The sequence below is a fragment of the Hippopotamus amphibius genome, chromosome 1 (genome assembly GCF_030028045.1).
Source record: "Hippopotamus amphibius kiboko isolate mHipAmp2 chromosome 1, mHipAmp2.hap2, whole genome shotgun sequence".
Lineage (NCBI taxonomy): Eukaryota > Metazoa > Chordata > Mammalia > Artiodactyla > Hippopotamidae > Hippopotamus > Hippopotamus amphibius.
In genome coordinates this window covers 87245922-87262776 of record NC_080186.1, presented here as the reverse complement: position 1 = coordinate 87262776, position 16855 = coordinate 87245922, and the positions used below count along the sequence as shown (strand labels likewise).

Sequence of the window (16855 nt, the reverse complement as noted above, 5' to 3'; positions counted from 1 at the left end):
TGTTTCTCCTTAGGTTTATCCTGCCTGGAACTCTTTGCACCTCCTGGACTTCGGTAGCTGTTTCCTTTCCCATGTTAGGGAAGTTTTCAACTATAATCTCTTCCAGTATTTTCTCGGGTCCTTTCTCTCTCTCTTCTCCTTCTGGGACCCCTATAATGCAGATGTTGGTGTGTTTAACGTTGTCTCAGAGGTCTCTTAGGCTGTCTTCAGTTCTTTTCATTCTTTTCTCTTTATTCTTTTCTGCATCAGTGATTATCACCATTCTGTCTTCCAGGTCACTTATTCGTCCTTCTGCCTCAGTTAATCTGCTGTTGGTTCCTTCTAGTGTATTTTTCATTTCAGTTATTGTGTTGCATATCTCTGTTTGTTTCTTCTTTAATTCTTCTAGGTCTTTACTAAACTTTTCTGGCAACTTTTCGATCTTTGCATCCAATCTTTTTTCAAAGTCCTGGATCATCTTCACCATCATTATTCTGAATTCTTTTCCCAGAAGAGTGCCTATCTCCTCTTCATTTAGTTGTTTTTCTGGGGTTTTATCTTGTCCCTTCATCTGGTACAAAGTCTTTTGCCTTTTCATTTTCTGTGTCTTTCTATGGCTGTGATTTTCAGTTCCACAAGATGAAATACTGCTGATACTGCTTGATTCTGCTGTCTGCCCTCTTGTGGAGGAAGCTGTCTAGGAGGCTCGTGGGTGCTTCCTGATGGGGGGGACTGATCTTGGGTTGGGCTGGGTGGGTGGAGCTCAGTAAAACTTGAATCCAATTTGGTGGGTGGAGCTCAGTGACACTTTAATCTGCTTGTCTGCCAAAGGGTGGGGCTGTGTTCCCACCCTGGTGGTCATTTGGCCTGAGGTGACCCAGCACTGGAGCTTACAGGCTTTTTGGTGGAGCTAATGGTGGACTCTGGAAGGGCTCACCCCAATGAGCACTTCTCAGAACCCCTGTTGCCAGTGCCCCTGTCTCTTTGGTGAGCCACAGCTGCCCCCCACCTCTGCAGGCAACCCTCCAACACCAGCAGGTAGGTCTCTTTCAGTTCCCTATTGGGTCACTGCTCCTTCCCCCTGGGTCCTGGTGAGCACACTTTTTGTGTGCCCTCCAAGAGTGGAGTCTATGTTTCCTCCAGTCCTGTGGAGGTCCTGCAATCAAATCCCGCTGGCTTTCAAAGTCTGATTCTCTGGGGATTCCTGCTCCTGTTGCTGAACCCCCAGGTTAGGAAGCCTGATGTGGGGCTCAGAACCCTCAGGACTTCTGCGGTATAACTGTTCTACAGCTTGTACGTCACCCACCCAGCATTTATAGGATTTGATTTTAATGCGATTGTGCCCCTCCTACCACCTCATTGCAGCTTCTCCTTTGTCTCTGGATGTGGGGTGGTTTTTTCTGGTGAGTTCCAGTGTCTTTCTGTTGATGGTTGTTCAGCAGTTAGTTGTAATTCTGGTGCTCTTGCAAGAGGGAGTATATGAAATTATTTATAGCACTTTCGTTCAGATCCGTGGCTGGATTTTGTATTTCTTAAAGTCCAGCTCTTAATACCTTTTTCTTTATGTTATGAGTTAATGAAAAAAATGATTCTTTCAAACAATGTTCATCAGTAATTTTATGTGTTTTGGACATGGACTAAAATTTTAGGATGAGAAAATTAAAGGCATTTGTTCAATATAAATTGACTAGTATAAGCAAAGTGAAGAAAAGGCCTAGGGGAGGAAGGATTGCTCAGAGAGACAAGTGAATAGGGGTACCCTTTAAAATATGTTTTACTTCACTAACCACTTTTGGATTGAAATGTGAGTTGCAAAGACACACTTTAACATCTTAGTGTAGAGATGTGCAACACTTTTTTTTGCTCAATATTTTTCTCCCTTGACTTGGAAGATGAATTGAATGATCAAGGGTAAAAGTAAAGACTGAAAATCTAGTCAAGAAGTCAACGTCTATCTCCTTCTTATCAAATATACAAAATTAATAATGTAGAAGTAAATCTTTAAAATTGTATTAAAAAAAGAATTCATAGATTGAGGTGTTCTATTAGAGAAGCCTTCCAATTGTGTGGCATTATGGACTGACTCTAGTTACTGCGATCTATGTAGCTATGATCTATGTAACTACATTATTCTATGTAACACTGTGATCACCACAGTGTTCACGTGCACTAAAATTCATGTATTGAAACCCGATGTACAACGTGATGGTATCAGAAGGGGGCACTCTGGGAAGCACTTAGGTCATGGGGGAGTCCCCATGAATGGCATTATCACCCTTATAAAGGGGGACTGAGAAAATTCCCTTTCCCTCTCCCACCATGTGAGGGTACAGGGAAACGATAGCCATCTAGGAAAGGGGTTCTCACCAGAAATCAATTTGATGTTTTTCTTAGAGTTTTTAGACTCCAGAACTATGAGAAATAAGCATCTGTTGTCTATAAGCCAAAATAATGATGATAATAATAATAATTTAGAAATAGCCAAAAGAGGCCATTTAACAAGATTCTTTCCTAAGTGATAGAGAAACAAGAAAGTTTCTTGAGGGCAATGATTCACTCTTATTCACATTTTTTTTTTCTGTAGAGCCTAGTTTAGAATAGATCCTGGATAATATTTTTTAAATTATTGAAAGAAAGGCTAAAGGCCTTTAAATGACTCTGAGGTCATAATAGTTTCAGAGTCCTGTATACACTGAGTATAGTTCAATTTTGAAGACTTGAATTAGGGGTTGGAATTTTTTCATAATAGCATTATCTATTTTATTATTTTTAGTAAGGGTACAATTATAAATTAATGATAAACAAATAATAATAAAACCAATGTGGGTTATATTATGTACAGGTAGTCAGTTGTGGTGCAAGCTTTGCACCTAAAAATACTGGGTTTGAGTCCTGAATTATGACATTGGGCAAGTTTTCAATCTTACACATCCTCAGTTTGCTCACCTGTAAAGTGGGAATGATAACAGTGTCCACTCTGTGAGGTTATTCTGAGGACACTGCTACTGCAAGTGGTAGGCACCTGCTGAGTTGGTGCTGGAGTTCTGCACAGGCCCAAAGAGTGTCTGCTGTTTAGTTTCTAGTTTGTCACAACACCAAGCACAACTTGCAACAGCAACAACAACAACACTTCCAGTGCCTCCTAAAACAGTTGTACTGGAGCCCATACAGCCCTGAATCCCACTGTTTTGAAGGGAGGAGCAGAAGGAAGCTGTTCTGGTTCCACATTGATGAAGCAGCAGTGGCTTCGGGGGGCTGGGAAAGCAACTCCTTCCTCGTGCAGAATGGAGTCTGCACTGTGTTCTCTACTAAGTATTGTTTCATATAGTGACTAATATTAGCATAAATAAACCAACGTTTCTTTATGGCTGGATCTTATATTTCTTAAAGTCCTGCTCTAAATGCCATTTTCTTTGTTATTACATAAATGTATGTATTTAATATTTGAGCAATAGATTTATTATTATTTTAATAAATATCAAGTAGCTTATTCAGTATAATTTCAATTACTATATTGAAATACTCTAATTTTACTTACACAAATGGCACTACTATCTCCTGGTGGCAGCCAGCTGAATTATAGGTGAAAATGCCTTGTCAAGTCACAGATATACTTGAACTATTCACTAAAACCATTTGCTTGAATACATGACAGGTCCCTGGATTTACAACCTCAGCTACTTATAATAAGGAAGTTAAAATGTAAAGGGGATAGCAGGGTGGATAAAGTAGGAGTTTGGGATTAACATATATACACTACTATATTTCAAATAGATAAAACAACAAGGACCTAGTGTATAGCACAGGGAACTATATTTAGTATCTTATAATAAGCTACAATGGTAAAGAATCTGAAAAAGAATATGTGTACATTATATATATGTATGTATAACTGAATCACTTTGCTATACACCTGAAACTAACACAACATTATACATTAACTATACTTCAATTAAAAAGATGGTTAAAAAGAACGCATAAAGTATCACCAAATAAAAATCTAAACCCATTCAAAAAAATGTAAGTTTGTTAACAGACAAACTCTAAATTATTCTTTAACTTATATTCATGTTACTAGTCTGTGGTTTTAAAAGAAATTGTACATGTATTGTCCATTTGATTCTCAAAATCCATAGCCAATGATCAAGAAAAATTACAAGGTATATCAAAAGGCAACAAACACAATTGAAGAGACAGAGCAAGCATCAAAACCAGGCAAGGCAGAGATGTTGGAAATATCAGAATGAAAAGAAAAGCCACAAATTGGGAGAAAACATTTGCAAAAAACTCATCTGATAATCATTATCCAAATTATACAAAAAGCCCTTAAAATTCAACAGTAACAATACAAACAATCTGGTTGGAAAATAGGTCAACGACCTTAATAGACATCTCACCAAAGAAGATATACAGATGATAAACAAACATACAAAAATATGCTCCACATCACATGTCCATGGTGAAATGCAAAGTAAAACAACAGACACCACTACACACCTATTAGAAAGGCCAAAAGCTAGAACACCGACAATACCAAATGCTGCCTAGGATGTGGAGTAACAGGAATTCTTATACATTGCTCATGAAGCTGCAACATGGCACAGTCACTGTGAAAAACAGTTTGGCAGTTACTTACAAAACTAAACATACTCTTACCATATGATTCAGTAATTACACTCCTCAGTATTTATTCAAAGGGCTTGAAAACTAACCTCACACAACAACCTGAACATGAATACTTGTAGCAGTTTGTTCATAATTGCCAAAACTTGGAAACAACCAAGATGTCCTTCAGTAGATAAATAGATAAATCAACTGTGGTACATCCAGACAATAGAATATTATTCAGTGTTGAAAAGAAATGAGGTATCATTTGAAGAGACATGGAAGAAATTTAAATGCATGTTACTAAGTGAAAGAAGGCAATCTGAAAGCCTACATATGGTATGATTCGAATTATATGACATTCTGGGAAAGGTGAAACTATGGAGACAGTTAAAGGACCAGTGTGTGATCATTTCACAGTATATACCAATATCAAATCATTATATTGTACACTTGAAACTAATATAATGTTATATGCCAATTATATTGCAATAAAAAATACAAAACCAAACCAAACCAAAAAAATAAGTGGTTTCCAGGAGTTGGGGGAGGGGGAGGGGAGGACAGGATGAATGGGTGGAGCACTCTTCTGTATGATGCTATAATGGTGGATACATGTCATTATCATTGTGTAAACCCATAGAATGTACAACACCAAGAGTGAGCCCTAATGTAAACTCTGGACTCTGGGTGAAAATGATGTGCCAGCATAGGTTCATCTATTGTAACACATGTACCGCTCTAGTGGGGATCTTTGCTTGTGGAGAGGCTATGTATATGTGTAGGGGCAGGGTGTATATGGGAAATCCTTGTACCTTCTGCTAGATATTGCTGAGCAACTAAAACTTTTGTAAAAAATACAGTTTATTTTTAAAAATTCTTGCAATTTTTGTTTAAGATAACAGGGCAGTAAAGATGTACAGTCTTTCAACAAAGGGCAGTCTCCCAAAGACAGCTTGGATTTTAATTTGAGGTTTAACCAGAAAGGGACCAGCCTGGGACATATGTAAATGTTGTTTTGTTTTGTTTTGTTTTGTTTTTGGAGAGGGACTGAATATTCAGGAGGAAGGAAATAAACAAAATAAGCTGAAGATCAACGAAGCCTAAACCAAAGAAAATAATGGCATGAAAACACTTGTCCTTGAGTATCAAGTAATAAAAAAAAATTCTTCCCAAGAAGAAGAGAGATTAAAAACTCAAAGAGTCATAAGAAAATATAAGGGAATGAAAAGTGAGATAGCAGTGCTTTGGAAAGAAAAAAAGGATAACAGAAATATTCACATTAGAAAGAGACACAGAGAGAAAGAGAAAGAGAGACTGATTCACTAGTTAACTGGTGAAAGACTCAATGATCCTGTCTGCAACTCATTCTGATGGGAAAAGCTTAAAGGGTCCACATTTAAATTTCTTGGTGAAACTTGGGTAGCCAAAGTCCTCGTGACACTCTTCCTAGAACCTCTCTTCCCAAGACATTGTTCTAACACTTAGACAGAACTAAGGAAAAGATGGAATGGGCTGAAACTGTCCCGTGTCAGTAGGAAATGAAAGATTTACTCAACAGAGATTAGAAAAAAGAAAAGGTATTTCAATAATAAAGAAATCGAGGCAGAGTGAGAAACTGAGGCAATCAATCATGGACCCTTATGAAGAGTTTAACTTTCTAGATTCTTTTTTCCTTAATTATAGGAAATTAATTTTTAGCACAAAGTGTTACTATTTTTACCTCCTATGTTTATAATTCCCTGTGATTACTTGGTTACATCAGTATAGACTCACGTGTATGGTACTGTGGAGAAGAAAAGAATGGAGCAGTAACAAGAATTTTGCCTTTCCTCACTCTTCCTCCTATTAAACCTAAGTGAAAAGAACAGTATTGTATTAAGCCACCATGTCTAATCCTCCTTGGTGGTAATAAGCAGAGAAGTAAGCACATATCAGCAACTGGCAGGTGGAAAACTCAAGACATGATCTGAGATAACAATCAGCCTTTATTTCCTAAAAATACTAAGACATGACTCTTAAAAGGATTGACAAAAACGATAGTTGAGGTATACATTTATAATCTTAATTCTCACAGCAAACCATTTTTTAATGAATCAATAATTAAAAAAAAAATGCAGAGTTCTCAGGAAGGGTTGGAGAGTTGCTCAAGTTCACAGAATTGGTCAATGATTGAGCCAGGACTGCACTCAGTGTTCTCCATTTCTAAAATCTGTTTCCTCTTCACCACTTGTGACAGTAACATGACAAATGGTAAGGGAAAGGAATGGATTAAGTTACAGTTTAGATTCTTTTTTTTCTTTAGCAATAGTATTTGGGGGAGGACAGTTTGCTCTTACTAAGATGGAGAAATAAATTTGGAAATATAAATCAGAAAATGTACTTTGAAAATGCTAAATTTGAGACCATTATAGAAACTTAAGTAGAAATATCAATCAAGTAGGCAGTGTATATTTGGTTCTAGAGTTCTAGGGAAAGACGAGGACTAGAGATAAAGAAGTTAGAAAACAACACCCAAGATAAGAACTAATATACTGCCACACAGTGTTTTAAATGCTTTGCCTATTTTTATTCATTAAATCTCCATAACTACTTTAAATTATTATCCCTATTATACAGAAAACAGGAACACAATAGATAGAGCTGGGATTTGAATACTTGTCAGCCTGACCCCAAAGACTCTTTCATTGCTCCATAATTCTGAAAATAATTATAATATCCCAGTGGCAGGTTGGGTGTGAATACAAGAACAGTGGACATGCCAGATCTAAATAAATTATTGATACTGTAGTCCCTGGACTCTATTATCTAATTTTGAATTTGAAAAATAACCTTGAATGCTGACTATAAAGAGTGCTTTCTATTTTTTTTTTTTAATGATAGAGTAAGTAAGTATTCTTTATTGGCACTTGCCTCTACAGAGATTACTGTGGAGGTGGGAACATTTGAACAAACAACTGTTGCAAAATCATATCTATTGTGAGGAGACAGCTTGTTCCAAGAAATCTGGCTTACACCATGTCAACATTTTTAAAAGATGCTTCATATAAGAAAAAAGAGGAAAATATAGATAAAGTTGTCTTCAAAGTCTTGAAGGGATTTCTGAGAACTCTGGAACTTCAGGAAACAATCAAATAGACAACCATTTTTTTCCTTTCCAAACACCCTCATATTTTTCCTTTATATAACAAATTGTATTTACTTATTTTCATAATTGTTTTCACACATAGTAAGTAGAACATACTGTACTCATTCAATTATTCTTATATTTATTGATCACCTATTGTGTTAGGCGCTGCTTATAAAGAGCTTACAATTTAGTGTGTAGAAAATATTCAAGGCCTTGTTAATGATTAATTGTACAAACTGTATAATTGTGAATACATTGACCATGCAAAACACAGATCTATAAATATTCTCAAAATGGAGAGATAGCTTAGCCTTTTTGAAAAACAGACCAACTCTGGTGTCACAATGCTTCATTCAGTGATTCACTCATTCATTCATCCATTCATTCATTTCAAAGGTTTATTGAGTGTCTAACCTATGTGGTAGGTGATGTGCTAAACATTAGGGATTACAAAGTGAGTAGAAGGTAGATGTTTCCCACTCTCAGTGCCCTCCTGACATCTACCAGGTGTGTGACTTCTGAGTATACCACTTTTCATGTGTTTTACTTTTCTCATGTGTAGAATAGATAATTATAGAGATTATACTTAAAGGATGAGTGATATCTCAAATCCCTTCTAGCTCTGAAGTTGTTTAAGGGAAGATTGAGATTTAGTCTTGAAAGCAAAAAAGATTTAAAAAGGAGAGCAAAGACTTTCTGGAAAGAGAGTTAAAAGTAAAGCACATGCACACAGGCAAACACACACATAAATGAAGTGAAGCTTATTGCAGCAATAGGTTTGTACGGAGGAGTAGTGACCTAAAAGGGTCTGTAGGTTGTACTGTGAAGAGTCTTGAAGCTGTATGACAGAGACTGATTGTTCTAATCTAGGAGCCATTCTCATCTTTTTCTTTCTAGTTAGAGAAGACACAGACTTTTAGCTGGTAATAAGGCCTCTCAGCTAGAGACTAACTACATCCTCCGGCCTCTTTTGCAGCAAGATGATCTAGTTTGCTCCAATTGGGTGGATTACACATGACAGATGCAACTTCAGTGTCATCTTCTTAAAGACAAAGCTGCTTCTCCTTGACTTACTCCCTCCCCCCTGCGACCTGCTGGGAAATCATGACAACTACAGCAACTTCGGAAGCCATGAGTTAAAGATGGTAAAGCCACTTCTCCAACTACAGGCTGCTCGTATCTATGTTATATGAGATGGAATCTTACAGGGTGTAACTTTTTGGCTTTTTCATTCAGCACAATTCCTTGAGATTCATTCAAGTTGTGTATATCAATAGTTCATTTCTTTTTTTTTTTTTAGAACTTTTATTGAGATACAGTTAACATACAATAAGCTGCATATCTTTAGAGTGTACAATTTGGTATTTTTTTTCTTATTGGTAATGTATATATGGCAATCCCAATCTCCCAATTAAGAGTTCATTTCTTTTTATTGCTTAGTAGTTGCCCATGATATGGTTGTATAACAGTTTGTTTAATCATTCACCCAAGGAAGGACATCTGGATTATTTCCAGTTTTTGGCTGCTATTAATAAAACTGAGATAAATACATAGGTACCATTTTTCTTCTGGATATAAATATTTATTTATTCATTTCTCTGGGCTAAATGCCCAAGAATGCAATTTCTGGGTAATCTAAGTGTATATTAATTTTTTTTAAAGGAATTGCCAAACTATTTTCCAGAGCAGTTATACCATTTTACATTTCCACCAGCAATGTGTAAGGGATGCAGTTTCTTCACATTCTTGTTAGTATTTGGTATCTCTCTTTTTTTTTATTTTAGTCATTCTTATAGGTATGTAGTAATATCACATTGTGATTTTAATTTGCATTCCTCAAATGGCTGATAATGTTGAAATCCATTCACATGCTTATTTTCTATCTGTATATCGTTTTTGAAATGTCTGTTCATGTCTTTGTCCATTTTTTATTTTACTGTTTTTCTGTTTTAGCCTTTACTGTTTACTGTGTCATTGATTTTTTACTGTTGTATTTTGAGGATTTTTTAATATATTCTAGATTTGACTTTAAAAAAACGGCCCATAAAGAGAAAAGATAAATTTGACCTCATCAAAATTAAAAAAACTTTGCTCTTTTGAAGACCCTGTTAAAAGGATGAACAGATAAATGATAGCCTGGAAAAAAATATTTGCAGACACTATAACCAACCAAGGACTAGCAGCTAGTCTTTGTTCTATATTCTAAAGATATTCTCCTGTGTTTTACACTAAAAATTTTATAGTTTTACATTTCACATCTAAGTCCTTGACTCATTTTGAGTGTATTTTTAAAAATACCTCTTTTTATACCTCCAGAAATATCTGTGATTATTTAATTCAGCAGAATGGGAAAGATTGGGTTGGGGGTGGAGTAAATTAGTTTTTCCTAATACTCAAAGATGACATAGCCTTTCTCAGAGGGGTATCACAGGCTAGAAGGTACAAACCATACCACAGGGGGAAAGGTTCCTACTATAGAGAATACCTAGCTTTCTTTCTATAAGTTAGTAGCTGGGGACAAAGTGCCCTGAGGTTGATTAAGAGAAAGGAAGACTTTACATGAATAAAATTTTTATATATTTTTTCTCCCTGAGATTCATTCACCTATATGTTAATTGTACTATTTTAAAAAGCTAACATTAGAGTTTAGGTGGATTTTTCTCATAGGCAATGACTGAGAACCTTAAGGCAGGGGGAGTAAAGGAGATAAAATGGGCACTCGACAAGTTTATTAAATAGAATTGGTGGCAGAACTGTCGTGTTACTCAGCTTGCTCCTTCTTATCATTGACGATAGTGCACCAACACTGGCCATTAGGGACTTTCATCGACAATTGTATGGTCAGTGAAATGAAAGGCGTTTCTGTATCAGAGGACTCATCTAGATGTTTTTTCTCGTAATTCCTAAACATAGTCACTGGGAACTTCCTATAATTGGATATTACCTGTAATATCATATACTATTACTGAAATCTATACTTCCTTCAAGCTGTAGCATTTGATCCTAGAGCATTTTAGAAACTTTCTACAGAATAAAGACATTTAATAAGCAGAAGAAATGAAATATCCAGTCACAAACATTACCCATTTTCCAGGCCACATTTTCCTCTTAGACTAACCTGTTTCAATTCCTTTTGATTTCCTTCACTTATTTTAATTACTCTCTGAATCATGCATGAATTTCCATATTCCATTTGAACTTCAATATGAAATGACCCATAGATATCAAGTAAAGACTCTACCTGTAAAAGGCAGAAATGATATGGCTCTAATGATAGCTTCTTATGTGTATAACCCAGAATCCACTCCTCTGATACCTCATGAGAAAGGTACTAGGATCAGGGGTATTTGTATACAAATCACTTATTTTGATATATTATGGTTGATGTAGGCTTTTAGCAATCCCATTGGCTTCCTTACATAAACTGTGGTTAAAGATGACAATACTCATTAGTCATTGTAGACCAGCAAGTTATTTCCTATTTTCTTGTCAGTAGTTTTTGCTCTCTGGATAAAATACATGATAATAATAATCCATAGAAATTTAGAAAGGGCATTAGGATATCCTTTCGAAAAGCTAATATAGCTGAATGTCCCCATGTCAGAGACGAAAAAATCGAGACCCAGAGAGGCTTAGTATTATATTTCAACCATTATAAGATATACATCAGTTTTTCACATGTTGATGTTTCTAAAACCAGTATGTTTTCTATAATTAATAGCATCTCACAATGGCTGTTGGCCAGGTGGCTGTCATGATGTAGTTGCATGGTATGCATGAACTTGGTGGCATCACGGGACAACTGTAACTTCATCTTTTAGTGAACCAGCTACTTGAGGATAATTTGATTAAAGCATAATTCCTGGCTGTGGTTTAAAAACTTGTGTGTTAATACCTTCTAGGGAGACGGACAAAGTGTCAGCAGTATAACTCATATAACAGGTATTAATGGCTTGGAAAACAACCCTGGAGTTAATAATAAAGCATTCTTTTAAAGAGAGGCTGACTCAGAGGTAACAATGCATGTCAACTACTCTTAGCAAAAAATTTGAGAACAATTGACCTTGACTCTTCCATATTTTCTTTTCTAATACTCTATAATATTGTTATATGAAAAATCTATGTCTAAATAAGTCTAAAAGAGCTTCTTTAATAAGCACAAAACCAAAATTCTAAGCGATAAGGAAACTTTATGTCATAGTTTGAGAAGCTTGTCCTTCTTATTGCAATACCTCTTTCTTCTAAATTATGCATATAATCAGTTCTGATTCTTATTTCTTTCAGCTGTTTTTCTATAAGTCAAGTTATTATCCATTCATACTCTGTCTGAAATAAAAGACCAAAATTCTCCAATTTTGATGAAGAAATCTAATCTTTATTTCTATGATGTTAGCACAATATACTCACACAATAGCTTTGCTCTGTACTTAACAAAATACTTATAGCACTTTACAAACTTTATCAGTTTGGAAAACATTGCATAACATTTTATTAAACACAATACTTTATATATATCATATATATTTCCATAATTTTATTTACTTTAAAAAGATAATTAACTCTCTTTAATACTTGGTTTTATCAGTAAAGCACAGCCTAACGAAGGAAGAAGTGCTCTCATTAGCAAATAAGATAAATAGAACACTAAGAAGAGATACCACCTGTTAGTCTCATTTATTTTAAATTAAGGTACCAGTGGAATGTAAACAAATAATTTTTTTTGTAATTTTTTTATAAAAGATGTGTTATCAAATATACATGCAGAGGTCTGAGTTCTAGCAACTATCATTATATTTCCTTAACAATGTGGTACAATTTAAGTCATTAAAAACTGTAGCCTTTGGCACTTTGAGTAGAAAAAGAATATATCAATATTTATGTAAAGGAAAAAAAAACTTCAATGACTAGAGAAGTACTTTAAAATCTCTTGTTAAGAAATAGGAAAGATTAGGAAATATCACACTGCAGCTGAAATGCTGCAGCTTTTTTTTTTTTTCTTCAGAGCACTAAAACCAGTCCACCTTTCTCTCTATAAACTGACAAAAGCCAGTAGGAGTGTCATAATGGTGGTGGTGGTGGTGGTGAGAAGTGGGGAAGGCAACATTTTACTCCCACTCCCCTCTCTGAGATGGAAATTGCCAGAAGGGATATAGTTGAATCTGTATTTTATTGCCAGAGTTTTCAGTTCTGCTGGTTTCAGCTAAATCCCTAATGCTTTAGGAGGTTGGTTACTCTAGAAAGCTCTGCCCTTTTCTGGTAGAAGTTGATAAGAATGTGGTACTACTCATCTCTAAACAACTACTTCTGTTCTCGCTGAAAACTAAACTGAGATCAGATCAACCAGCGTCGTTGTTACCTTTTGTCCCCTTGGCAATCATCAAATGTACGTTAGAATTCTTAAGAAATGGTGTAAAAAGGTTAAATACTAAATTACAAGAACCAAATGTTTCTTCATACTTAAAATAAAATTTCAAGTTGGAAAACACCTCAAAATATTTTCTTTTAATCTTCTTCTTATTGATAATGTTTCCTTTGATTTAAGTTGAAGGCTTAATTCAGGATAGGTAGCAAAAACTCTTATTTGTATGTTGAGCACAAAAACTGTGCCTATCTAGATATTTTGAAGAAATACATTCTTAATGTATACTGTGAGATATTTTTACTTATCAATTTGCATTTTTTCAGATTCTTCCTGTTGGTATCCAATTAACAAAAATATTTTAGAGAAGATGGTAAAACCCAACTACCGTGGCTCTAATTTACTGGTTATCAGGATATCAAGAAAAGTTAATAATCTGGAACAAAACAAAATTTTTGGATTACTTAAAATAGCAACTTAAGCCAGCTGGCTGGAACAACTAAAGTTAGACATGACCAATACTGCTGGCAATGTAACCCATGATGTCAAGTTTTGGTTCATATTTCTTGTTTACAAATTCACAGCAATATATTTTGCTCAAGGAATGTCAACTGTTATTTTTGCTTTAAAAATAGAACAACATATCTATAACATAAAAAAAATAAGTCAATAAATAAAGAAGCCATAAAAAGCAAAATATGATCACAATTTCAGAAGACTCTCTAAAACAATATTTTTTAAATTATGCAAATTTACTCACTAAAAACAGATCTTTTTTTCATTAACAGTAACTATATTTAAATAAAAAGTAAGCAGCAAAAAGCTATGCAGAAAAGTATTGGTTATTCTCTTTCACAGAAAATATCCCTATAAATTTTTGTTGTTGAAGAAAGCATAATTTTGAAGAAATGCACAAAACCTTTCATTTTTTGACTGTGACAGAGCCACTACAGAGAAGCTGCAGGGTGTCCTATTCTAACACAAAGAAGCCAACATCTTCTTAATACAGTAGCATTTCTTTGACAAGGAATTGCACACCACTATTTCACAGCTAAATAGAATTTGAGAGTTTACATGGTATATGCACTATAATAATCAGCACCACCCATACTGAGCTTCTGGTGCAGATTCTGCAAAATGAATATATAATACTGCATGGCCTCTGCTGTAGGGAAAACGTGTGTTCTGGATTCCCACAGCTATTATAAAGAAAGATCCCTAAAGTTGGCACATTCAGGAAGTACAATAGTATACATTGAAGGAAACCACTTTCTTTTGATACTGCCCTCTGCAAACCCTTTGAGTTTGAAGGTAGGTCTTAAGAAGGTCTTCACATTATCCCATTAGTTAGGTTCTTGCATTGTGCTTTTCCCTCCCCTTGATGTGAAGTCTACAAGCTTGGGTGGAGTAGTTCTCAAGAGTCATTGAGTTCCGGGCTGATGGTGGGTAATCTAGTTTGGTGAGAAGGTTCCCGATTCGCTGGAACAGAGCACTGGTTGAATCAGCACATGGTCCTTTGGGGGCGGCCCAGATGGTTGAGTAGCCATCCCTCAATCCTTATAAGCCCGTGTCGGGGAGGTGCCTTTGTAGAAGATATTCCTCGTGTTTTCGGGGCTGTTGCTTCTTTCAGGGATTAAGATGATGTTGCCCTTTCTCCTCAGGGTGGAGTCACGGGAGGAAGAGACGGACAGGGTCTCTGAGCCCATTTCGCTGCCCTCTACCGGGGTGACGCGGATGGTGGTGATTCCATGGTGGTGATGCTCGCTGTTATCGATGTTGCTTCTCTTCCGATCTCCAGAACCAAAACTGTCCTTCAGGGACTCGCAGCTTTCTGAGTCCCTGTTGAGATCGTTGAGCTCATAAGTCTGGCGTAGGCTGCCCTTTTCAGGGGCTTTCCATTTCCAGGAGCCACTGCCTTCGCCTTCGGTGGACGGGATCTGTATGATGGGCCTGTTGTTCTCTGGGTGAGCCTCAACCCTCACGATCCCACTGGGTTCGTGATCTGTCAAGGTTTTGTAGCGGATGGAGCCGGTGCAGGAGACCGTACTGCCTTCGGTGTTCTTGGGGCTGCTTTGGAGGACGCCCTGCTGCTTGGACATGGCTATGACTTGCATGATTCGAGGCTGGCTGTTGCTTCTGTTACAGGCCACAGTCTTTTCAGCAGCTTTCAACCACTTGGCCCGAGCAGAGCTGCTTTTGGGGGAGGTGCTTATGTTTTCCTGCGTCTCCTCAGGGATGTGCACTAACTGTGAGGACCCGGGGCGGGACTGAATGGACACTCTCGGTCCCCCAGGCATGCTGTTGTTACAACCGGGGACGGTGCCTGGCTGGATCTTGAGATACTGGTTGCCGGGACCATGGTGGTCTCCATTGACCCCCACCCTTGACGGCTCGGAGCTTGATCTCATTTCAATGGTTCTGGGTGGTGACTGTCCAGGCTCAGTCTCTATAACCTGCAGAGACAGCTTCCGACTTTCATTCTTATTCTTCCACTGGGTGAGGAGCTGCTTGGATCTAGCAGAATCCATAGAGGCATGAATGGTGGCGTTTCTTCTCACAGGGTCTTCCACGGATGGGGTATTGGCTCTAGGCAAGGTATTGCTGAAGGTAACCATGTTCTCCTTCCCCATGGGGCTCCGCGGGGTGATGATTTCTACATCAGCATTTGCCCTTTTGAGGTTTGTCAGCGAGCTAGCATCCCTATGGTTTCGGTTGAGGATGCCTTCCGTGTGAGCAATTCCGTCACTGCTGCTACCATTTTTAGCGGATAAAACTCGGCTGGGGTCTTGATTGAGGTCTGTCAGAGACCTGAGGGCTTCTCGGTGCTGAAACACACTCTCTTCACTAGGCAGAAAATTCCCCACAGCATACAGACCCTAATGTTGGAAGAAACAATAAATATCATGCACTAGAAGACATGGTTACTGAGAGTTTGCCTTGGAGGATGTACCGAGGCACATAGATAAGTGTGTGTTCTGTATATGCCATTGAATAACACAAATAACCCAAGCCTAAAAGTACAATTACTCAGGAAAGAGTTTGTAAGTTATAAATTGCTGAACTAACTGTTCAGAACTATGGAGTGCATTATTTTTTTATTATTAGATGGTTTTTCTCTTCTTTCTCCATCCCACTGGATATTTTTGACAATCTTATCCTGTCTTGAGAAGAGAAGTCATACAATGAGAGAAATCGGGGCATTCTTCCCCTTTTCAAAGCAATTCATTTTTCTGGATTTATGAACTGCTTGTTGAGTGACACCTCAAATGGCTTAAGTGATTTATGTTACCTTCCATTTTCAATCATACCTCATGATGGAAAGCAGAAGAGATGTGGAAATACAGAACAACGAATCATTCATAAAACATGACATCAGGTGTTTTGAGAGGCCAGAGACACATATTTTCACAACTCACATGGAGCACAGCCCTATGTGTTCAGCATTTTCCAGAGTGTTCTGGGAAGAGAGGGCAGAAACTGTCACTAGATTGGGACACCCACATTTTTTCCCAGTTTAAATATGGTCTTAAATTTTGAAAGTAATATTTGATCAACTCAGTACTATTACAGTAAATGTGAGCCAAATTTTATTTAATCTTGTCTTCACCCTCAGCTGGTCAACTTTTTGTTTGTTTTAGATTTGTGGGATAAAAATCTAAAGAAGGCAAAAGTTCAGATTCAGAATTTTTAGCCTTTGACACATGGAAGCTCTAATGCTTGCTGGATTTTCAGTTTTTTGAGATATTTAGTTTAGAGATAAGAGCCAGCAGCAGACACCTATT

At 36.9% G+C, this 16855-nt stretch overlaps 1 protein-coding gene across 2 annotated transcripts in view; it reads right to left on the bottom strand.

Annotated features, from left to right (window-relative positions):
- Positions 1-14623: 14623 nt before the first annotated feature.
- Positions 14624-16855, bottom strand: part of PLPPR4 (phospholipid phosphatase related 4) — a 36442-nt gene continuing 34210 nt past the window's right edge. For both annotated transcript variants that reach the window (XM_057749331.1, XM_057749326.1), the window contains one exon: positions 14624-15949. In XM_057749331.1, the coding sequence (XP_057605314.1) occupies positions 14624-15949 (1326 nt within the window). The remainder of the gene's footprint in view (positions 15950-16855) is intronic.